A 24,889-nucleotide genomic window follows, 5' to 3' on the forward strand; every position below is an offset into this window, starting at 1 on the left:
ATGATGTAAGATGTGTAGTGAAAATTTTCCTAAATATTTACATTCATATGGCTTCTGAAAGCTCTTTAATACAAAGGTTTATTTTATTTTATTTTATTTTATTTTTTTGCATTCTGTACAACTAAAAGACTTTTCACCCATATTTGTTTTCTGATGGTGAGTGAGTTTTAATTTGGCAAAAAACTATCTCCCAGTCTATACATTTGTATGGCTTCTCACTAGTATGAGTTCTCTGATGTGCAGTGAGATCTGACTTATGGCAGAAAGCTTTCCCACATTCATGACATTCAAATGGCTTATCACCTGTATGAATTCTCCAATGTTCAGTTAGGTGTGACTTGGTGAGGAAAGCCTTTCTGCATTCATAACATTCCCATGCTTTCTCCCCTGTATGGGTTTTGTGATGGACTGTGAGATGTGACTTCTGGCAGAAAGATTTTCCGCATCTGTTACATTCATATGGCTTCTCACCTGTGTGAGTTCTCTGGTGGACCCTGAGGTTTGACTTGGTGAGAAAAGCTTTCTGACATTCATTACATTCATATGGTTTTTCACCTGAATGAGTTCGTTGATGCAATGTGAGACTGGGCTTGGTGCGGAAAGCTTTTCCACATTCATTACATTCATATGGCTTCTCATTTTTATGAGTCATTTGATGCTCAGCCTGGTGTGAATTTGTGAGGAAAACATTTTCACACTCATTACATTCATAGCCCTTCTCCCCTGTATGGATTCTTTGATGCACAGTGAGTTGTGATTTTTGGCAGAAAGCTTTCCCACATTTGTTACAATCATATGGCTTCTCACCTGTATGTGTTCTCTGATGTGCAGTGAGGTGTGACCTGGTGAGGAAAGTCTTTCCACATTCATTACATTCATATGTCTTTTCACCTGGATGAGTCCTTTGATGCAAAATAAGTTGTGACTTCTGGCAGAAAGCTTTCCCACATTCATATGGCTTCACACCTGTGTGAGTCCTTTGATGGACTACAAGATTTGACTTGGCAAGGAAAGCTTTCCCACATTCATTACATTCATATGGCTTCTTACCTGAATGAGTTCGCTGATGCAGTGTGAGATTTGACTTGGTGCAGAATGCTTTTCCACATTCATTACATTCATAAGGTTTATCTCCTGTATGAGCTGTTTGATGCTCAGTGAGGTGTGACTTGGTGAGGAATGTCTCTCCACATTCAATACACTCATAGGGCTTCTCACCACTATGAGTTCACTGATGCATGGTGAGTTGTGACTTGGTGCGGAACGTTTTCCTGCATTTATTACATTCATTACATTCATATGGCTTTTCATTTGTATGAGTTATTTGATGCTCAGTGAGGTGGGACTTGGTGAGGAAAGCCTTTCTACATTCAAGACATTCATAAGTCTTCTCCCCAGTATGAGTTCTCATGTGCAAAATGAGTTTTGTCTTGGCAAGGAAAACTTTCCCACATTCATTACATATATATGGCTTCTCAACTATGTGAGTTATTTGATGCTCAATGAGTTGTGACTTGGTGTGGAAAGCTTTCATACATTCGTTACAGTCATATGACATCTCACCTGTATGTGTTTGCTGATGCACAGTGAGGTGTGACTTGGTGCAGAAAGCCTTCCCACATTTGTTACATTCACATGCCTTCTCACCAGTATGAGTTCTTTGATGCACTGTGAGATGTGACTTCTGAGAAAAAGCTTTCAAACATTCATTACATTTGTATGGCTTCTCACCTGTATGAGTTCTGTGGTGGACAGTGAAATTTGATTTGGTGAGAAAAGCTTTCCCACATCCATCACATTCATAGGGCTTCTCACCAGAATGAGTTCGCTGATGCAGTGTGAGATTAGACTTGGTGCGGAAAGCTTTACCACATTCATTACACTCATATGGCTTCTCACCTGCATTCAATTAGAAATGCATTATATTAATAAATGTCTTTGTATACCTCAATGACCGTTGTAGCTAATGGACCAGGAAGAATCCTAATCACTATGAAGGCCCCAAATTGTTTAGGTGCAGGCAAACAAACCAGTGAAGGCATCCCTTTAGTGCATTAGACTGAAAATTCAGAGGAAACCAAGATTCTATCTGCTCATTTCAGGACCAAACCAAGAGTCAACCACATGTGGCAAGGAGAAGCATTCAGCCATCTAATAGATTTTGGCTCAAAAGTTTCATTTTCATGTTACACCTAACAACATGAAACTGTAAATAAGATTGGAGGGCCAAGCAATCTGCTCAAAACTGGCTTAACATACTCTTTCTTTGCAATAACCCATAAGCAATGTGGTTAACTTTTCATTATGAAGCATGAGACTATCAAAGCCTCCACATGTTGGACTCCCTAATGCTAGCATTCCTCAAGGATTATACATCTGTCCCTCTCAGATTCTACTTCTGCCTCCTGTGGCTATCTGCCACCCAGGAATAATCAATGTATCCACAGACTCTACGAACTGTGGTTGTTCCTTGGTTATCAAGTTCTAAGAGCAGAGGGCATCTCCATAAAACACACCAAAAAATATTAAGACAAACAGAATCTACTTCTGCAATGTAAGTCTTCTGTTACAGAATAAGACACAGTCAAAAAGAATCACTCCACTGGATTTAACACAGATTTTCCCAAATCCAAGGATACTATTCTGTTGGTATAAGAGTTCTATGTACTGTTCAATCTTACCTTGTACTTCTAGATTTGCATTCTTTTTACCTGGGAGGTGAAAATAGAACATTTTCTGCTTTATTCTTCACTGTTATTTCAGTTTTCTATGTGCTACACACTCCAATACATTCTTTTGATTCCTGGCATGGCACATTTCTCTTTCAAACATTTTATTTCCTTTGTCACCTTAATTCTTCTCATGGAAATTGTGGCATACAGAAGGCTTTTAAACTCTTATCTTATCCTTGAATCTCTGATGCTCTCTTTTCTTATTTTCCAATAAATCCCACAGGAGACTGCAACTATAACTATGTAAGTACTACCTTTAGTGTACTAATTTTCAACTCTGTATCAATAGTATAAGCATGATCACCATCAGTAAACTGCATGTATAAATAAATACTACCTTAAACTATTTCTTGTCAGGTATTTTATCATAGCAATGAAAGTAACTAATAGCACAATCACATTTTTTTGTTGTTGTTTTGTTTTGTTTTTTTGAGGTAGGGTCTCACTCTAGTTCAGGCTGACCTGGAATTCACTATGGAGTCTCAGGGTGGCTTAAAACTCACAGCAATCCTCCTACCTCTGCCTCCAGAGTGCTGGGATTAAAGGTGTGCGCCACCACACCTGTCTTACAATCACATTTTTAAAAAGATGAAAGATGGATATCAAACATAATTTCTTTTTTTTTGTAATTTTTATTAACATTTTCCATGATTATAAAATATATCCCATGGTAATTCCCTCCCTCCCCACCCCCACACTTTCCCATTTGAAATTCCATTCTCCATCATATTACCTCCCCATTACAATCATTGTAATTACATATATACAATATCAACCTATTAAGTATCCTCCTCCCTTCCTTTCTCTTCCCTTTATGTCTCCTTTTTAACTTACTGGCCTCTGCTACTAAGTATTTTCATTCTCACGCAGAAGCCCAATCATCTGTAGCTAGGATCCACATATGAGAGAGAACATGTGGTGCTTGGCTTTCTGGGCCTGGGTTACCTCACTTAGTATAATCCTTTCCAGGTCCATCCATTTTTCTGCAAATTTCATAACTTCATTTTTCTTTACCGCTGAGTAGAACTCCATTGTATAAATGTGCCATATCTTCATTATCCACTCACCAGTTGAGGGACATCTAGGCTGGTTCCATTTCCCAGCTATTATAAATTGAGCAGCAATAAACATGGTTGAGCACGTACTTCTAAGGAAATGAGATGAGTCCTTAGGATATATGCCTAGGAGTGCTATAGCTGGGTCATATGGAAGATCAATCTTTAGCTGTCAAACATAATTTCTAATGGTAGAAACAGAGATTTGGGTTAACATGAAGAAACCTCTTTATAAACTGTATAAAACAGGTTTTTGATTCATAGCAATAGCTGTATTTAGATGAGATTGGGCATGTACAGGGTAGTATGGTCATAGACAATAGATGTATTTAGGATCTAGATTGGGTAAATGTTGGAAAAAAAGAGCTTACTATGACTAATACCTGATGAGAGGTCCTGCTGACCTCTGTACCACAGTATGCATTCATTTACCTGAAAGGTTCTGAATTGATGCTTCTATTACACCGACTGGTGCAAATCCATGCTCCAACTTGAAGATCAACTCTGGTTTGGTTATACAATGCCCTGTAAGTGGGAAATAATGCATAAACTACTGTGCCAATATGTCAAATCAGGTCTACTAATCAAAGATGACAGCACCGTGTCAGGAACTGCTCTCTACTAGGTAATCTGTATTTTATAGAGCATTTATATTCTTGGTGTTCACTGATCAGAATATTATCCTCATGTGACATTAAAGTGCTTAATATATAACACAATGATTAAAAAAAAAACTCGTTAAACAAACAGAAGATAATGAAGAGTGAACATAATAAAATCGGAAAAAAAATAGATAATGACATTTCTCACAAGAGAAACAAAGTGAGAGTGGTCATAAAAAAAAGAACCAGCAAGAGGGATTGCAGGTAGACACCTCAGGTAATGAAATGAAGAAAAAAAAAACTAAATTTTGGTGTCGTGGCGTATGCCTTTAATCCCAGCACTCGGGAGGCAGAGATATGAGGATTGCTGTGTGTTTGGGGCCACTCTGAGACTACATACGGAATTCCAGGTCAGCTTGGGCTAGAGTGAGACCCTACCTTGAAAAGTCAAAACAAAAAAAAGAAAAGAAAAAAAGTAATAAAAAGAAAAAAAGTAAGACAATAAGCTCCACAGCAAAGTTAATAATGTAGAAAAAATGGATGTACAATAAGTGATTATTTTAAACTAACTTAGGAAAATTACAAAACTAAAAAGAATATAAGGGATAATGGATCTTTGATTTACAAACATTTCCATTAAGAAAGCAAACATTTATATGAAATGTGTTCCAGAGTAAAATAAATGAAATACAAACAGTTTCCATAAAGAAATTTTCTCATAGGAAAAAATGAATTCAGGCTGGAGAGATGGCTTAGCAGTTTAGCTCTTGCCTGTGAAGCCTAAGGACCCCAGGTCAAGGCTCAATTCCCCAGGACCCACATATTAGCCAGATTCACAAGGGGGTGCATGTGTCTGGAGTTCATTTGCAGTGGCTGGAGGCCCTGGCATGCCCATTTTCTCTCTCTATCTGCCTCTTTCCCTCTCTGTCTGTCACTCTCAAATAAATAAAAAAAAATGAATTCATATATTCATATACATGTCCAATTGGCACATAGGTATCCTAGCAGATTTGACCAACAAATTATTCTGTAACACTATATTCAAGCCAAAGTTTTTTCTTTTTTTTTTTAAGCTTTTTATTTTGTTTTATTTGAAAGAGAGAGAGAAAAAGGTAGAAAGAGAGTAATGGGTGAGCCAGGGCCTACAGTCACTGCAAATGAACTCCAGATGTATGCGCCACCTTGTGCATCTGGCTTATGTGGGTCCTGGGGAATTGGACCTGGGTCCTTTGGTTTCACAGGCAAGCACATTAACCACTAAATCATCTCTCCAGCCTATACTAGCAAAATTCTACAAAAAAAAAAAATTCTAATAATTTCAAGAGGAGAACTCCAAACCCCAAAGTCAGTATATAAAGAATACCTATTATAGGAACTGCCAATTTCTTAGCTGTAAACTCAAAAATCTGAGATTATAGTGATCTGAAAATTAAAAAAGACACCACCACCAAACTATAGGCTCATTATCTTCAATGTATCTAGGTACAAGTTTCTGAATAAAACAGAAAATGAAGAAGGGGAACATATAAAAATATTACAAATTATGATCATATATGATTCGTTTCAGGGATGCAACATTCACTATATGGAAATTCACATGTGTAAACACTGAGTCTACAGGATAAAACTGAAAATCCATATAAATACTACAATAAGTACATGACAATACATAAGTCATTTTATAAATTTCAACATCTCACTTTCAGAAAACCCAGTAAATGTGCCCAGAGTTAAAGGCGCTGGCTTGCAAACCCTGAAGACATGAATTTGATCTTCCTAGCATCTATGTAAAGTGGAACACACATCTCTAATCCTACAGGCCTATAATAGTGTGAAGTAGAGCTATGAGAATCCAAATTGTGAAGCATTCATTTGCTTCAGTGAAGAAGGTAGAATAAAACCCAAGACACCTTGAGATAGTTGTCTTACCTCCACATATGCACAGTGGCATGTGTGGGCACACACACACACACACACACAAAGAAAAATCCTCAATAAATTGACACAGGACTATTCCACCACATAAAAAAAGTATATATGTAATAAACATAGAGCCTACATCTTAACAAATGGGGAAGGGCTGAAATTATTTCCTCTAGGTTTTGGAACTCTTTGGTACCTTTTCAGTAGCATGTTTAACTACACTATTAGATGTCTTATGGATGAGGAAAGAGTTGAGTGGCACAGCACTTTTCTAGCATGCATGCAGCTCTAAGAAAGCACTAAAAAAGAAAAGAGTTAAATTTTATCCTTAGATATTAAAATAAGGGCGGACTGGGTATATGGCTCTGTGGTTAAAGGCACTTGTTTGCAAAGTCTGCTGATTCAGGTACAATTCACCAGATCCTACATAAAGCCTAGCTGCACAAAGTGGCGCATGCATCTGTAGTTCATTTGCAGCAAGATTTCCCAGTATGCCCATATTCACTCTCTTCTTTTTCTCTCCCAAATAAAAAATATAAGGGCAATAAAAAAAAGTAAATCAAAATAACACATGGGACTGTAAATGTGTCCTCATAGGGCAGTAAACAAAGTAAATCAAAATAACACATGGGACTATAAATGTGTCCTCATATGTAGGCCAAATGACTTTATATAGAGGAAAAAAGACTTTCAAAAGGAAAAAAATACAGCCAGGTATGGTGGCCTACTCCTATTAATCACAGCACTTAGAAATCTGATGTATGAGAATCAATGTTCAGTTTGAGGTCAGACTGGGCAACAAAGTGAGTTCCAGGATAACCTAGAGTGAGATCCTGTCTCAAAAACATGTTTTTAATTTTTTTTTTATTTTTAAGAAAAATGAATGAAATGACACAGGTTACAAAATACAAAGTTGGGGCTGGAGTGGTTGCTTAGTGGTTAAGGTGCTTGCCTGAAAAATCTAAGGACCCAGGCTTGATTCCCCAGCACCCATGTAAGCCAGATGCACAAGGTGGCACGTGTATTTGGGGTTTGTTTGCAGTGGCTAGAGGCCCTAGCATGCCTATTCTTTCTCTGTCTGTCTCCTTCTCTCTCTTGCTGTCTCACTCTATAAAATAAATAAATAAAAATATTAAAAATACAAAATTAATACATGAAAACTTGTAGACTGTTTATCTATGAAGAACAAAATTTCTAGGCTGGGGATGTAGCTCAGTTGGTAGTCCCACAGAGACTAGCATGCACAAATTCCTAGTGTCAATTCCCAGCACCAATTAAAACCGTGCATGGTGGCATCTTCCTGAAATCCCAGCACAAGGTGTGTAGGCAGTAGGACTAGAAGTTGAAGGTAAACCTGACTACATAGCAAGTTTGAGGTCAGCTGGGGCTACATGAAACTCTTTCTTTAAAATTTGATGAGAAGGGCTGGAGAGATGGCTTAGCGGTTAAGCGCTTGCCTGTGAAGCCTAAGGACCCCGGTTCGAGGCTCGGTTCCCCAGGACCCACGTTAGCCAGATGCACAAGGGGGCGCACGCGTCTGGAGTTCGTTTGCAGAGGCTGGAAGCCCTGGCGCGCCCATTCTCTCTCTCTCCCTCTGTCTTTCTCTCTGTGTCTGCCGCTCTCAAATAAATAAATTAAAAAAAAATTAAAAAAAAAAAGAAAATTTGATGAGAAAGTCTATCAGAATAAAATCATTCAAAATAGCTACTAAATCATTTATAAAAATATTGAAATGTACTAAAAATTTTGAAATGTATTGAAAATTCAAAAATACTGAACAAAGCCAGGGATAGTAGCATACACCTTCAATCCCAGAACTCAGGAGGCTGAGATAGGTGGATTGTTGTGAGCTCAAGGCCAGTCTGAGACTACACAGTGAATTCCAGGTCAGCCAGAGCTATTGCCAGACCCTACCTTGAAAAGCAAACAAACAAACAAAAATTCTGAAAAAAGTTGAAAGAACATAGCTTCCCAGAAAAGAATGAAAGAGGACATGAAAGAAGGGTTGTCGGAATATCTGTAGTGCCCTCCTCCTCACTTCTTCCTGGGTGATGTAAAGTGAGCAGCTTTTTTCTACAAAACTGATAGTCTGGTGGGGGAATAATTTAGTCAAGGTACCTTGAAATACAGTATGTTTACTCAAAAAATTAGATTCAAGTCATCCTGGGTGGTACACAACTATTATGCTCTCTGCCATGATGTTCCTCCTCACCACAGAATCAAAGTAAAATGGTCAAGTAAATATTGATTGAAATCCTTGAAAAATGCCAGGGAAATAATTTTTGTAAGATGTTTATCTCAGTGGTTTCAGGGAGATGGACAGATGACTATGGTAGTCAAATAACTTTCAACACAAACTTTAAGACCTTATATGCAAAATGGAAGTTGTAATGTACACCTGTGCTCAGAGACATAGCTACAGAATTAGGAAAAGTAATAGACAACTCTTTCCCACAGAGATCAGCAGACAGTGGATAAAAGATTTAAAAATAAGATCTAAAAGTATAAAACTCCTAGAATACATGGGAAAAACACAAGGACAATATATAGACAAAGTTCCTTGATGTATGCCAAAAGTACAGTCAGTAAAAGCACAAAAAGAAAAATAAACAACCAGGATTACAATGGATTGAATAATCAATACCTAAAATGAAAAAAATGACAGCAAAGTTTATCCAACAAGAAATTACTTTGTATTATCATTGCAGTGAAATTAGAATATATAAAAGGAGAAAGTGTCGGGGGGAGGGAGGGAATTACCATGGGATTTTTTTTATAATCATGGAAAATGTTAATAAAAATTTAAAAATTAAAAAAAGAAATTACTTTGTATTATCATCACACTGAAATTAGAATATATATCATAAAGATAAAATATAATTAATGCTGAAAAATCTGATAAACTGATGAATATAAATATGAAATATAAAAATATAAATTAGTTAAGGTAACATGACAGCATACTTCTTCAAAAAAATAGATGCAAGTCAGGCAGAGACAGAGTGCACAACTGAAATGTTAACACTTAGGAAGTGGTGTCTGGAGGAGCAACAGTTCAAAGTTAGCTTCCACTACATAGAAAGATTGTGGCCACTCCTGACTACATAAGATCCTGAATCAAGCAAATAAACAAAAAGTGAAAGAAACTGCATGTAGAACTAGAACACAATACTATTATACCATCCTTGGCTATATATGTATTCAAAGGAGATGACATCAGTACTTTGCAGAGAAATTTATATTCCAGTGCTTGTAAAAGCACTGTACACTAAAGCCAAATATATAATCAACATAGGTAGTAACCACAGAGGACATGTGCAGTATATTAATGACTGAATATTATTTATCTATTATAATAGTGATCTCTTCATTTCTTATTGCTGGAATATCAATGAAATGTTATAGGCACAAAAATAAAAATACTGTATATTCTTGTTATACTTATAACCCAAATTTGTCTTAATACAAATAGAGAATAAAACAGAGGTTATTACAATATAGAAAAGAAATTGTAGAAAGGGGATGGAGAGAGGATGGTTAGAATTAACTGTGTGTATTTGGAAAGAATAATCTATGTTCTGTAGTATAGAGGTAAATATGCATCCAACAATTACATTAGTTATTTCGAAAGAGCTACCAGAAAGTTTTTAAGTGTTCCTGATACAAGTAATGTCTGAACTGACAGACTTATCAACTAACTTCAACTGATCTTTAATTATTATGTATATTGCAAAGCCACTTTGTTCTACATAAATGTGCCTCATAATTAATTAAAAATGCAATATCATATTAGTATTAAAAGTTAGCAGTGATATTAATACCTCTAAACAAAGAGGAAATTAACTGCTCCCCAGAGTTATATGAGTGTTCCAACTCACCCAAGAACACCAGGCTGTTGTAGTTTTCCAACATCACATCTTGGTAGAGGGTTCTCTGAGCAGCATCCAGGTGCTGCCACTCTTGCCAGGTGAAGTCCACAGCTAGGTCTTCAAATGACACCAACTCCTATAAACCCAACCCAAGACCACAAGAGAGGGAATAATGTATGTATATCGTGGTAGGGTTAACAGCTTCTTTGTAGATTTTACCTGTGTCTTAATGAAGTGATTCAAAAGATATGGTTAGAGTTTTCTATGGAATTTTAACAGAATGAAATGACACATGTTTAGGCTGAATGATTAATAATATGGTACAGTATACTCAATGCCCAGAAGATATAAGGCTATGAGTTCAATTTCCAACTCTAATAGAATAGACCCTATTCTTTCTTCTTCTTTTTTTTCAAGGTAGGGTCTTACTCTAGCTCAGGCTGACCTGGGATTCACTATGTTGTCTCAGGGTGGCCTCAAACTCAGCTATCCTTCTACCTGTGCCCCCAGAGTGCTGGGATTAAAGGCATGTGCCACCACACCTAGTAGGTCCTATTCTTTTAAAAAATATTTTATTGGGGACTGGGGAAATGGCTTAGTGGTTATGGCATTTGCCTGTGAAGCCTAAGGGTCCGGGTTTGATTCACAGGACCCACGTAAGCCAGATGTACAAGGGGGCACATGTGTCTGGAGTTCATATGCAGTGGCTAGATGCCTTGGAGTGTCCATTCTCTTTCTTTCTATCTGTCTCTTTCTCTCTCATAAATAAATAAATAAATAAAATATTAAAAACATTTTATTTATTTAATTGCAAGCAGAAACAGAGAGAGAGAGGGAAAGAGAGAGAGAGGGACTGGGTATTCTGGGGCCACCAGCCACTACAAATGGACTCCAGACACACGCCCCATCTTGTGCATCTAGACTTACGTGGGTATTTGGGAACTTAACCAGGGTCTTTAAGCTTTGCAGGCAAGTGCCTTTACCACTAAGCTATGTCTCCAGCCCCCAAACCATTACTTTTAAACAATGTCTTTTGTGAACTATTTGTAAGTGGCAAGTTAAATTTCATATGAAAAGAAATTGCTGCTATAGTGTGGACTTTCAGTCTTGTCAATAATACTTAATTAGTATTAATGGCTCAACTCAACCTCTATGATTTATTTTTCTCCCGAAAGTATCCTATAATGTGTCAGAAACGGACCAAAGTGTCCTAGCCCCACTAAGCATTCTTGTACTATAAGCATTTCAGCAAGAAGACACAGAACCTCATAAAAAGTAAAAAAAAAAAAAAAAAAATCACCATGCCCCTCACCTAGTTCAAACAAGTGCGAGATTTAGGGGTTACTTATGTTAGGATATTAGTCATTCCTTCAAATCTATCATAAGAGAATAAGAGTTCAGATTTCCTACATTTTACTTATTCATTCACTCATCCATTTTTATTTTATTGAGAAAGTCTTACTATGTAGCACAATATTGTCTTGGCAACATGGGTGCTGGGGACTGGAATTCCAGTCCTTATGCTTGCATGGCCAACACGTCATCAACTGAGCCATCTGCACAACCCACTTTTTTCTTGAGACAGAATCTCACAATCTAGTCCAGATGGCTGTCCTCATACTCATAGAAATCCTCCTTCCTCATCCTCCCATGTGCTGGGATGACATATGAGAACCATTAACCTCAATCAATTAAAATCTCTCTCTCTGTGAGTCTGTCTATCCCATGGAAGTCTCACATGTAGCACAGGTCAATGAAGTCTCAGGTTTGGGGTCTGGATGACATGTAGCACATACAAATGAAGTCCCAGGCTGGGGACCTGATGTGCTCCCATAGAAGGTCACTGCGTCTATGATGTATCAGGAAGGTGAACAGGGGAAGTCCCTTGCTCTGCTCCATAGAGGAGGAAACGGGGGAAAAACTGATGGTTTTGACTGGGCATGGTGGCACACTCCTGTCATGCCAGCACTTAAGATGCTAAGGAAGGAGGATTTCTGTGAGTATGATGAAAGCATGGGCTACATAGAAAGTACCAGGCCCGAGCTAGAGAGATGGTTCAACATTTAAGGCACTTGCCTGAAAATCCTAAGGACCTGGGTTCGATTCCCTAGTATCTACATAAAGCCAGATGCACAAAATGTCACATGGTATCTGGAGTTTGTTTGCAGTGGCTAGAGGCCCTGGCATGCCCATTCATTGAAAGAAAGGAGGGAGGGAGGAAGGAAAAGAAGGAAGGAAAGAAGAAAGACAGAAAATAAATATAAAAAAAGAAAGAACCAGGCCAACATGGCAAGACACAATTTCAACTCTCCAAATAAAAATTGAAGGATCAGTATAGGGCATGGTGGCATTGGCAGGCTCAGTCAGGAGGTTCATACAAACCCCAGGGTTCTAGGGGAACCAAATGTGCCCAATGGATTGTTTCTTGTTTACCTATCACCCCAGTAGCTTACTACTGAGTGTGGGAATGAGTAGGGGAATGTGTTGGGCTCCTTGGGGGTTTTTCTTGCCCTAACTCAGTGTACCACACTCAGGAAGAGGTTACCCCAGATAAACTTAGAGGAAGGAGAGGGGGTTGTGGAAACCACATTACCATGACCTAATAAACCACACTAACCTAATAAAGCAGGAACAAGACCCAGCTCAATCTGGTGCTCAAACATTGGGCTTTTATGAGGGAGGATGAAGATGGTGGCTCTACTCTATTAGGGAGCTGTGGCAGAGTCTTTATTTCTGATTCATAATATCTTCCTAGCTGTCACAATTGAATTCTTGCATCATTCTGTGATGTCTCAGACTGGGAAATAGGCCCACTGAAATCAGAAGCATAAGAGGCATAGCCAAGACTCCAAAGCCCACCTGGTCTTCTCTGCATATCAAATACATATGTGGCACCAAGGATTGAGTAGTTGCTGCAACCCAAAAAATAAAGGGCACAGGATTGGGTGAGAACTTCAGGCTGACAGAAACCCCTTCTCCAGAGGAAACACATGGGTGTGGAATTGGCCTAATGTATCTATCCCTTCTGGCTGGGCCATAGCTATGAACTGTGCAGACCTTGTTTCCATCTGGAAGCTTAAGTGTACTTTGAGGAAACACCATTGGATGCTCTCATTGATCTACAAGTCTGTAAGATGGGATACAATTTCTTTCTTAAAGGAAGATCAGAGCAGCCTGATCTGTGTCCTCTACTCCTGTGCTCTATACTTTTTCATTTTAAAATGATGTCTTCCACATAAAGAGACCTTTTGGTTGTTTTCTGTGTTTTTCTTTTCTTTGGTTGTTTGTTGTTTTATAGTACTGGGTATCAAACTCAGGGTTCTGCACAAGCTAGGCAAGTGCTCTACAGCTGAGTTATAGCCATAGTTCCCCCATTTTCTTTTGAGGCAGGATCTCTACAGGTAGCTCAAGCAAGGCTTGAACAGGGAGAAGGTGATTGGGAATGGAACCCAGGAGCCTGCACATACTTGGCAAGTGCACTACCACTGAACTACATCATCTCATTAAATTGCCAAGGTTTACTGGGAAGCTGTTCTTAGCTCAGGGAGCTCTAACCTGGCATATTTCCTCCTCAGTCTCCTCAGGAGCCAGGGATACAGGCCAACATCATTTGGGCTTTTGGGAAGATTAGAGTCAAGGTTTAGGCTTGAAGGGCACTGATGGGAACATACAGGGACAGGTGGGACGAGGTGAAAAGGGGTAAAGCATCTGCACAGAGCTGCTTGTAGAATCCTGGTTTAACTCACCCAGCTGTCTCAGCTGAACAAGGTCCATTCTCAGACTAACAGAATATATACACATTCAGAGCGAGAGAGAGAGAGATAGGGAGACATGGCTTAGAGAGGTGAAGTGCCAAACCAAGATCACTCAGTCAGGAAGTGGGCATCCTGATTCTAGCTAATGACCTAGAGGCCCCAGGACCTGAAGGAAAGGCCTCATGTGGAAGAGAGACTCTCCGATACTGGAGAAAGACAGGCCTATGACAGGAAAGCAAAGGGGGAATCACAGTCATATGCCTAGATTAGGACACCCACAGACATAGTCACAGAGATTCAGAGAGAGATAGTCAATGGCATACATCCAAAAGTACACACAAAGCTTCACAGGTGGGCTGTGGTGGGTGGGACATTGAGCCCTGGATGCACTTCCCAGGTCACAAGCAGGGGTTGAGAGATCCCTGTGAATAGATGTAGGAAAGCCTCCCTGGTAGGGGAGGACTGGTCCCACTTAGTGTGGGAGCATTACCCGGGCTAAGAAAAGTTCCATCAATTCAGCTGCTGACAGGGTGGCTGGGGAAAACACCTTCCCAATTCATGGCTCCCAATATCCCACACCATAGTCAAGAGGCCCAAAGACCTGGGACCAGACCCAGTAGCTTCCTACACTATGTTGCTGCTCTGTAAGCACCCTGGCATGCCTTCTCCCCAGAGCCCATGTAGAGAGGCCCCCAAACCTCCTAGAATTCTTCCTGGTTGCTAAAACATGTCTTGGACCCTATGACAGCATGGCCAGATCAGGGTGAGTAATCTCCTGAGGTTCAGAGCCATGAGGTCACCAGAGCCCAGAGATAAAGTTCAGGATATAAACAGATGGTGTTCTGTGTGGCTGGGAAATACAAGAGAACCTGAGATCCCTGGTATATATAGAAGATCATCTAGGTGTTTGTTTCCACAGTTACCAGGTTGTAAGACCATGGAAATAAGATAAAGAGTGTTCCAGGAATTGAGGGATCAGGGAACATAATCTGAGAGCCAAGTGGCATAGACAATGCAGAGCCAGGGGACAGTGTCCAGTGGTACAGAGAATTAGAGCACCCCTCCCCTGGCTCACAGTAAGCCAGCCCACAAACTCATCATTTCTGGCTTCTATGGCATAAGGTATCTTCTCTTGATTTCCCTACAATGGTGTTTCACAGGAAACTCCAGTAAATTTCAAGTTTGCACCTGAAAAATCAGTAAGAACATATCTGAAAATCATATACACTTAGGTCTTAAGCATGGTTGATTACAATTTTAATATTCTTATTTGAAATATTGTGAAAATTAAGAGATATTCTGTATGTTGTCAATGTTTACAACACGTTTACAAACGTTGTTAATTGTGTTGGAATTCTTGACTCTCAGCTGGTGAGAAACTTTAACCACAGTCCATCCACAGTGAGTGGCTACAGTCCCTTTACATGTCACCTTATTGTACCCTTTCTATCTTGTCTCACTCCTTACATAAGACATGCCTTCACTTCACATAGCTCTTCACACATCTCTCCTTGTTTCTCTTTAGAACTGGCCTCTATATTAAGAATCTTTCGAGTCAGGGAGACTTCCGGTTAAGATGGCGGCGTAGGTACCACGCCAAAGCAGCCTAGGGGGGAAAAAGACCAAAAAAACTCAGCAAAATACACACTTTTACTAAAAAGTGAGGTGTATAGGAAATTGAAGTGGCAGCAGAGAAGTAGAAGAGTTATAGAGCATCCAGAGCCTGCACAGGCGGGAAAAGCGGCTCCGGCAGCTCAGCCAACCGCCGCGGCCGTGGCGCAGCAGAGAGCCGCCAGACTCAGCTCGAGCTGCAGGAAAAGCCAGGTGCGGGATTTTCCCCTCACTCCGCAACTCGGGAAACGTGAGGGGAGAGCGGCAGCGAGCAACGGAGGAGCAGACCGCGAGGTAGAAGAACACGTGGAACAGTGAGAACCAGAGCAGCTGCGGCTCCCTCCCCTCCCCCACCGCCTGAGCCCAGCTCCAGCGAACAGAGCAGTGGCCCGGGACCTGGCCACGCCAACTTGGGCTGACAACGGGACCCAAGCAGGAGCAGAGTTCAGCAGCAACATCAGCGGCTCCAGCACCAGTACCAGCAGCCCCAGCAGCAGCAGACCCCGCAGCAGCAGCTTCAGGGGGAGCAGCGGCAGTGGACACAGCAGCAGCAGCTTCAGCAGCAGTGGTGGCTCCAGCAGTGGCAGCTACAGCAGCAGCAGAGGCAGCAGCAGCAGCAGCAGCGGCTCAGTTTTCCCCATAGGAAAAGCAAGTGCCCAGCTCCAGAAATCAGAACAGCAGCCCGACGACCCAGGCAGCAACTTGACTGAGACCAAAATCACCCAAGGTAACTGGGATTGCACCAGGGAAGGGTCTCACTTGGTCACAAGCTGACTTGGATCCCTCAACAGACCAGAAATCTAAACCTCTTTGTTGATAGAGGATCTGGTCATTATAATAACTACTCTTGCATACATACTCGGGGCTGTTTTTGATTGAATGTGTATAGTGTTTAGTTAAATTTTAGAATCTACCTGTATTTTATTCCACTCAGCCTGCTTGAATACTCCTATAGCAGGGAAACTCAACCCCTAAGAACATCTTTGTAGATACTCTGAGAGTCTTCAGAGCCACACCTAATACCTTAAGGTCCTACCCTGAAAATATATTACATCAAATCAATTGGTACAGCTAAGAATACACAGCTAGCTAGAAAATCCAAGCATTAACTTAATCCAAGATGCAAAAATATATACATTATAACACAAGAAACACTAAAAAGCAAGACGATATAAATCCACCTAAAAGTATTAATGCATCAGAAATGTCCTCCAGTGAGAAAGAGTTAGAGGAAATGCCTGAGAAAGAGTTCAAAAGAATAATTATAAATATGTTCAAAGAGGTCAAAGAACACATGAAAACAATCAAAGAAGAAATCAAAGAGGAAATCAAAGAGGAAATCAAAGGAATCAAAGAAGAGGCAGGACACCAATTTAATGAAATAAAGAAGGCAATACAAGACATAAATAGGGAAATAGAAATAATAAAGAAAAACCAGTCAGAATTACTAGCAATGAAGAACACAGTTAATGAAATAAAAAACTCTGTAGAAAATCTCACCAGTAGGATGGATGAGGGAGAGGACAGAATATCTAAGCTAGAAGACCAGGTGGCAGACCTAATGCAGTCCAACAGAGAGAAAGACAAACTTATAGAAAAGTATGAGTGGGAATTTCAAGATATTCGGGACACTATGAAAAGATCCAATATAAGAATTCAGGGCATAGTAGAAGGAGAAGAACTCCACTCCAGAGGCATAGTAGGCATCTTCAACAAAATCATAGAGGAAAATTTCCCCCAAATTGGGAAAGAGGTGCCAATACAGATACAGGAAGCCTTTAGAACCCCAGCCAGACAAAACCCAGAAAGAACCTCTCCTCGCCATATTATAATCAAACTTCCAAACACACACACCAAAGAAAGAATCTTTCCAAATGTCCTTTTCCCTCAGATCCCTTTTCCTCACTTCTTTGCCCTGAAAGCCCCTCATGCTATAGAAGTAGGCATTCAATCCATTGTTAAATAAGAATGCATGGACAGGTATGATCCTATAGGATGAGTGGGGGGATGGCTCAAGAGTGAAGTGATTAATTAAGGTCACCCAACCAGGAATTTGGAAGCCTAGGGACACCAAGACTTGAAGGTGGAGAGAGACCCAGAGATATTAGGGAAAGGTGGGTCCATGAAAGCAGGGGGGTGGTGCTCACACAACTAGATTTGGAGAGCCAGAGAGATTATCACAGATATTCAAAGATAGTCATCACAGAGATTCACAGATAAGACCACTAGGGATACAAATCCAGGGGCACACAGCACAAGCTGGGTGTGACTGGGTGTGGGGGAACCATATGCCCTTGTTCAGCCTTCCATAGAACATGGAAGGGCTACATGGCACCAGAAAATTCAGGGGCAGACAGGTGGCACCAGTTGGGCAGTCAGACATCATCATCCAGTTCAGCTGGTGGCAAGGTGCCTGGCAAAACCACATTCTGGGTTGCACCAGGCCAGGTTCCAGTCTCCATCTCTGGATGCTCCATACCCTGATTGATTTTCTGCTGGAACCATGGTTGGGGGCCCTTGTACCTTAGTCTCTCACTGAAAGCCTTGGGTACTTCTGTCCTACACACAATGTTCGGAGACTCACCAATGACAGGAGCAAAAATTCGCACATCTGCCTGGTTCACACTGTCTGACCAACACAGTTGGGGGAGGGTCATGCAGTGTCAGTTTCCCAGGGGCCAAGGTAGCCAGCCCAAAGTCACAATGCTATGACTCAGCTCCTGTATGCAGACACAACCCAAGATAAAGCAGAAAGACTAAGTCATGGCTGGGACCCAGGTGGGCTGATTCTGCTCTGTGCCAGGGACACAGGCAAGCTGCGAAGATGCCAGGGTTAGAGGACCTAGGAGTTATGGACTTCATTCCAGGAAGCAGGACTGCATTCATCCCTGGAGGTCAGGTCAGCATCAGGGAAACAGAACCTGTGCTGACCCCAAGGAAGCTATGTAGCCATGGACAAAGGCAGGGACTGCCCGATCTTGGGCCAGTCCCTCACCACCTGGGCTCCACATCCATTTCTTCAGCTGGTAGAACCCACGGGCTCTTCAGGCAGCTCTATGTAGCAGTTCTATATAGAAGTTAAATCTAATCCCATTCCTTGTGGCCACAAGTCTCTCTCATTCCTGCATTTGAAGGCAGCAGAGCCACATTACAGAGTGATAGTTGTGCCGTCAATGACCTGATACTATGAATTCACTCCCTGCATGCCTCAGTTTCCCCATCCAAACTATTGTGTACCAGGGAGCAGGATGTAAGAATTAGAGCTTGTCAATAGCTACCCAAGTCAGTTGGTTAGAAACAACATGCTGGGCCCACAGAGACAGACTTCAAATCTGTTGTCTCTGACTTCACAGCTAGGGCAGCAAGTTCAAATGTGAAATGTAGATGGAATTCCTCTTGGAACGTATGAACATGATTACAACTGCTAGGAAGAGTTTGGTCCAGTATGACTCATCTTGTGGAAGGGACAAGAAGTAAGACAAGCGATGTAGCCAGAAACTTTAGCACATGTATTCAACCCCAGCGCTCGGGAGGCTGAGACAGTGAGACAGCAGGACTACCATGAGGAGGAAGCTAGCCTGGATTACATAGTGAATGGCAAGTTAGCCTGAGCTGTCTCAAAAAGAAACAGACAGCATGATAGCATGGCACTCATATGCAATCCAAAGTGTTTGGAGGCTGAGGCAAAAGGAATTGCCAAAGTTTGATGGGGAACAGGAAGAGGCCCTGGGTCAAAAGTCCTAAAAAGGTATGGGATGCTGATTCTGTTTCTGCATCCTCCATCCATGGCACTGGAGGGGAGGCGGTGTGGGAGCTGGGGCTTCCCTGAGCAGTCGAACATTCTGAGAAATCAGCTGCAAGGCAGGAAGACCCTGGCATCCCTTCCCTCCTCGGACCCTTCCTTTACCTCAGCCCAGCTGAGCACTCAGACAGCGCTCCTCCCATCAGGCTTACATCTGGGAAAGGAGTGTGGGCCACACTTAAAGGTCATATACTTATGCCTTAAGCATCCCTCCCTGATACTAACATTCTTATTCGAAATGCCTCTGTACAAAAGGAATATTGACTCTATGTAGGCAAGTTTCACAGCCCAGTTGGCCAATTGTTTTGGAACTCAGGACTGTCAACAAGATCCCAGAGCAAAGAGAGCTCCTTTCCTATCTCATGTCTTTTTTATTTCCCAGTCTTTCCATCCTACTTCATTCCTACCTTAGGCCAAGCTTTCACCCTCAGACCTTGAGTCTTCTTCCCCCTTACAACTGGCCTCTTTTCTCAGATTCCAGCAAAAATTTCATCTCTGAAAACATTCTGTCCAAACTATCTACTGCCTCACAACCACTTGTCCCTTCACTTTACTGTGGACAGTATCTCCTCCCTCATCCTCTTCTTGCTTGCTTCCTCAGTTATCCACTTCTGACCTGGACCAATCACTCCCTCTTTCAAACTGAAACCTCCACGTGCAGATTTCCTCCAAATCTCTTCTCACAACCTCTCCTCCTTCAAACTGCTACACCCCACTTAGTCCTCACACTTCTATAGACTGTTCTTCCTCCCTCACGTCCTCACCTTTTTCCACAGATAATTGCCTCCTCCTTCAGACATTCATCCCCTCTGGCTCACAACTCCTCTCAAGGGCCATCTTCCAACCCTGGCCACTTTCTTCACCTTGTTTTTTTACCTTACACCTTTCAGGCCAGTCTTCCTCTCACAGATTTCCTCTTCAAACATTTTAGTATTTCATCCATCCACAAAAACTGTGGACCCTCAGCAAAATCTCCCCCAGCCCTTTACATGCTCCTGTGAGCTTAGTGAAAGGCCCCTGTGCCACCTTCCCCAAGGTGGCAGGCCATGGGGAAACACCACTCAAAACCAGTCTTGGAATTAGCTTCTCTTTCTGTACAGAAGGCAGAGCTCCACACCCCATCCTTCATCTGGTTTCCAGGTCTAAGAGGAGAGGACAGGTAGGCTCTAAAGAAGCTTCCAGCCTTTGCAAGGCAATTCTGTATCCTTGCCTTGTAGGGGCCCCACCACACTGCTAGGCAGGGGGCAACACTCCCCCACTTACCATGAGAACAAAATGAGACCTAATGTGGGTCTAGCCTTCTCTGAAGGCCCATCAGGAAGAATATAATTAGAAGTGGGGCCTAGGACCCTGGCATGCCAGGCAAGCACACTACCACTGAACTCTTCCCTCTTATTTTATTGTTTGTTTATTTGTTTAGTTAGTTTTTAAAACATTTTTATTTGTTTAGTTGAAAGACAGTAAAGGCAGAGAGAGAGAGAAAGAGAGAGAAAGAAAAGGCACACCAGGGCCTCCAGTCACTGCAAACAAACTCCAGATGCATGTGCCCCCTTGTGCATCTGGCTTATGTGGTTCCTGGAGAATCACACATGGGTCCTTCAGCTTTGGCTGACAAGCTCCTTAACCACTAAGCAATCTTGCCAGTCCTACTTTGGATTTTTGAGGTAGGGTCTCACTCTAGCCCAGGCTGACCTGGAATTCACTATGTAGCCTCAGGGTGGCCTCAAACTTATAGCGATCCTCCTACATCTGCCTCCCAAGTGCTGGGATTAAAGGAGTGTACCAAGACGCCTGGCCTGTTTATTTGTTTTAAAGACTACTCACTACATCACCTAGATGGGCCTTGAACCCACTCTGTAGTGCCCGCTTGTCTTGAGTATTTGATCCTGTCTCCTCAGTTCCCTAAGTAGCCCAGGTATACTGAACCAAGCCACTATAATTGCCTTGGAGGTGACATCTGAACCCAGGTGTAGTCCCTATTGCCTATTTCACCTCAGCCGGGCATGAAGGAAGAAATCCAGACAGAGGGAAGACGGCAGGAAGGGGTGAGGCCTCTGCCTACAGCTGCTCCTAGAATACCTTATCCAGAGTTAATGATACAAAAAACTATGAGCCAGCCAAAGTCCTTCCCAGACCAGGACTCCCACCTACTTTCAAGGTGTCAGTGACATACCACTAAGATCACAGAGACAGAGAAGGTGAGGCAGAACAGAACGTATGGAAGGATAGTAGCTCACACCCATAAATCCCAGTGTTTAGGAGGCTGGAGCAGGAGGACTGCTAAGATTGAGAAGAGTGTAGGCTACAGACTGACACCATGTCTGAATATTCAAATAACAAAACTTACAGAATGAGGAGCTGGGACAGGATGGAGGAATATATTTGCAGACATATGGGGAAAGCCAGAATCAGCATGTCCTTTGGCAAGTTTGGGGTTATGCCCCCATTTTCCTGCCTCCAAGTCTCCAAAGTTACCCCCTCTGTCACTGTGACTCAGTTACCAGGACTCAACCCCTATCAAATCCTGAAAACTGATGGCTGTGGGGCTCCACATCATGGGGGAGGCAGGAGGATGAGGACTCTGGTCTGCTTCTCCAATGCCCTAGCACCTGCTTCACGTCCTCAATACCCTCACCTACCCTTGAAGGCTTGGGGTCTTGGGACCTAACTGTGGCCTTCTAATTTTCTGTGAACCTTGTTATCTGTGTCCCTCTTCCTCTCACTGCACTTTGGTCCCACAATCTTTTTGGTGATTCCCTGGGCTCAATCTGTGCAAGGGCTCCAGCTGGGTGCAGGAACCCTGCAAGGTAAGACACATGCAGGCCTTTGGTGTAATCCCCACTCTAGACCTGCCCTTGGGAGGATGTGCAGAAGGCCCAAGTGGAGCCAGGGAGGCAGCCTAGTACCTGGGCTCCTACCATGAGCCAGTCACTGTCCTGGGTAACTGTCTTTACTGCCACAAAAGAGGACACAGAACCAACCCTGTGGGTTCAGGCCTGTAACCCCGACTTCCTGGGAAGCCAAAGCAGAAGGATCACCACCTAAAGGTCTTGGGCTACAGAATGAGACTATACTTCAAAACAACAGTTAGGGCTGGGAAGATGGCTTGGGGGTTAAGGGCACTTGCCTGCAAAGCTTGCTGGCTCAGAGATCAAAACCCAAACCACCCATGTAAAACCCATGTAAACCAGACTGGAAAAGTGATGCAGGTATCTGGTGTTCTTTTGCAGCAACAAAAAGACCCTGGTGTGACCACAAAACACACACACTTTTTTTTCTTTTTCTTTTGGTTTTTCAAGGTAGGATCTCACTGTAGCCCAGGCCGACCTGGAATTCACTCTGCATTCTCAGGGTGGCCTTGAACTCAGTGATCCTCCTACCTCTGCCTCCCCAGTGGTGGGATTAAAGGCCACCACGCCTGGCTCACACACACTTTTTAAGTAAAAAAAAAAAAAAAAAAAGAAAGAAAGAAAGCCAGTCAGAGAGATGGCTCAGCAGTTAAGGCATTTGCCTGTGAAACTTAAGGACCCAGGTTCAATTTGCCAGTACCCACATAAGCCAGATGCACAAGCTGGTACATGCATCTGGAGTTCATTTGCAGTAGCTAGAAGCCCTGATGCAACAATTCTCTAAGTACCTCTCTCCCTCTTTCTATCCCTCTAATAAATAAATAAAATATATATTAAAAAAGAAACACAGGATTTGGCTCAGTGACATGCCTATCAAGCACAGATCTCTAAGAGTACCAGACACAGCCAGTAACAGTGGAGGCATAGGTGAGTGGCATACACACACCTACCTTGAGACTATCAGGAAGATATTCACAAACTCAGAGACAAATCACAGAGACATAGTCTGAGCCTGAGACACTTAGATGAGCGGGGGCGGGGCTGAGACTATAATCCCTGGCTTTGCCTCCTTGGGCTTGGGTCCAGGGAACCCGTGGAATGGATGAGAAGTGTCACCACACAGGCTGACAAAAGTCCCTTCAGTGTAACTTGTAGCAAAGCACCCTAGGGAAATCACTTTTTTGACCAGAGCCACGCTATGACCAGCCATGGCTAGTCTCCACCTCCTGAATCTGTGCCCCAGACTCCAGGAGCAATAGACAAAGGGCTCTTGTACGTGTAACCCAGCACCACAGTTTCCAACGCCAACCTACCACACCGCAAAGCACGAGAATTCCCCAAAGACCATGTCTTCTCCCCCGCCCCAGGGCGCTGAGGGTCTTGATGTTTTCCAGGAGCTCTGTCTGTTGGCTAGAACAAGCTGGGTCTTCGGGACCCATGACAGCCTGCCCAGGTCAAGGTGAATGGGCTGTCAAGGGTCAGGGTCAAAGGATGGCCACCTGTCATCTGAGGCTGGAGATAAGAGCTCAGGACCCAAAAAAGAGGAGTTCCGGTTGGCTTGGAGGCAGATTGTAACGTGATAAATCCGGGCAAGGATATGAGGTTACCTACAACCCTGAAAACCATACATGACAGCCCCATGCAACTGGATCCACATCAAGGAACGCGGGGGACAGAATACAAGAGCAAGCGCCAAAGTAAACTGGGACAGGAGACAGGAGTCCACTGGTATGAACATGGGGTTCAGCAGCTTCCTTGCCCTGGCTCTGGACTCGGACCTTACACTCTTGGGCACAGCTACGCAGAAGGGGCTGCAGCCGGGCTATATAGGGTTTGTGACCCGGCCCAGCCCCGACCCCACAGCGACCCGAAAGGCTGAGGACCCTGGTGGGGAGCCCCTAGCCCCGCGGCTGACAGCAACCCGCCGCACACTCACCAGTGCTGGCTTCCCGGCCACGTAGCATCTCCCCTTGGATCTCCTTGCACCACCGCGGCGCTCGGCCACCCAGGTCAGCCCGCATTCTCCGCAGACCCCTGAGAAGAAAGGCAAGGCCGTGGCAGCTCGAGAGACGGTGGGCGGGCAGCGAGCCGGGCGGCGGGAAAGGCTCGTCCAGCGGCGGGAGCCCGCCCCGCGCGCAGCCCGCGCCCCGCCGCGCGGGAACCGTGGGGCCGTGAGTTCTCAACCACAGCTCCCAGCCCAGCCTGCGGGATCAAGCCTGGAGTCGCAACAGTAGGGAGGACGCTGGACGCCAGAAGTGGCGAGTGGTGGGTCCCGAGGCAGGGGAGGGAAGCTGTAAAAGGAGGACCTGGCCCTAGAGGCGGCGGCTCTCGGTCTTCCGCTCCAGGGTCCCGCTAGGCCCCTGTACACTCCAACCCCTCCCGTTACGCGGTGGGGGCTGGACCGGCTCCGGGAACCCAGGGTGTACGGTGTAGTCCCTGCGCGGGACCTCAGCCCACATTGCTGCCCCAAGTGAAGGGCTCTGTCCTGGTGTGTGGAGGGAGTTCTGAATCGGAAGCTCTTGGGCACCCCAAAGTTCCAAACTGGGCATGTCATAGTTTGGAAAGGTGGTTTTGCCAGGTGCCCCCAGACTGGCTGTACTTTTCTCAGCTGGAGTGATGACTGTCCTCCTCCGCTGTCCCCTTGGGGCTCACCCAATCTCCCCAGCGGTTTCGGGAGCCAAGGTTGATAGT

General features: G+C 43.2%; 1 protein-coding gene across 1 annotated transcript; it reads right to left on the minus strand.

The window, feature by feature from the left end:
- Window positions 1-133: 133 nt before the first annotated feature.
- Window positions 134-24,657, minus strand: LOC101607949 (zinc finger protein 420-like). The gene is given in 7 exon segments (XM_045149147.1): window positions 134-891; window positions 967-1,910; window positions 4,220-4,312; window positions 9,736-9,770; window positions 10,201-10,317; window positions 24,135-24,376; window positions 24,585-24,657. Coding segments are annotated over 7 exon segments (2,262 nt in total).
- Window positions 24,658-24,889: the final 232 nt, after the last annotated feature.

The sequence above is a fragment of the Jaculus jaculus genome, chromosome 5 (assembly GCF_020740685.1).
Source record: "Jaculus jaculus isolate mJacJac1 chromosome 5, mJacJac1.mat.Y.cur, whole genome shotgun sequence".
NCBI lineage: Eukaryota > Metazoa > Chordata > Mammalia > Rodentia > Dipodidae > Jaculus > Jaculus jaculus.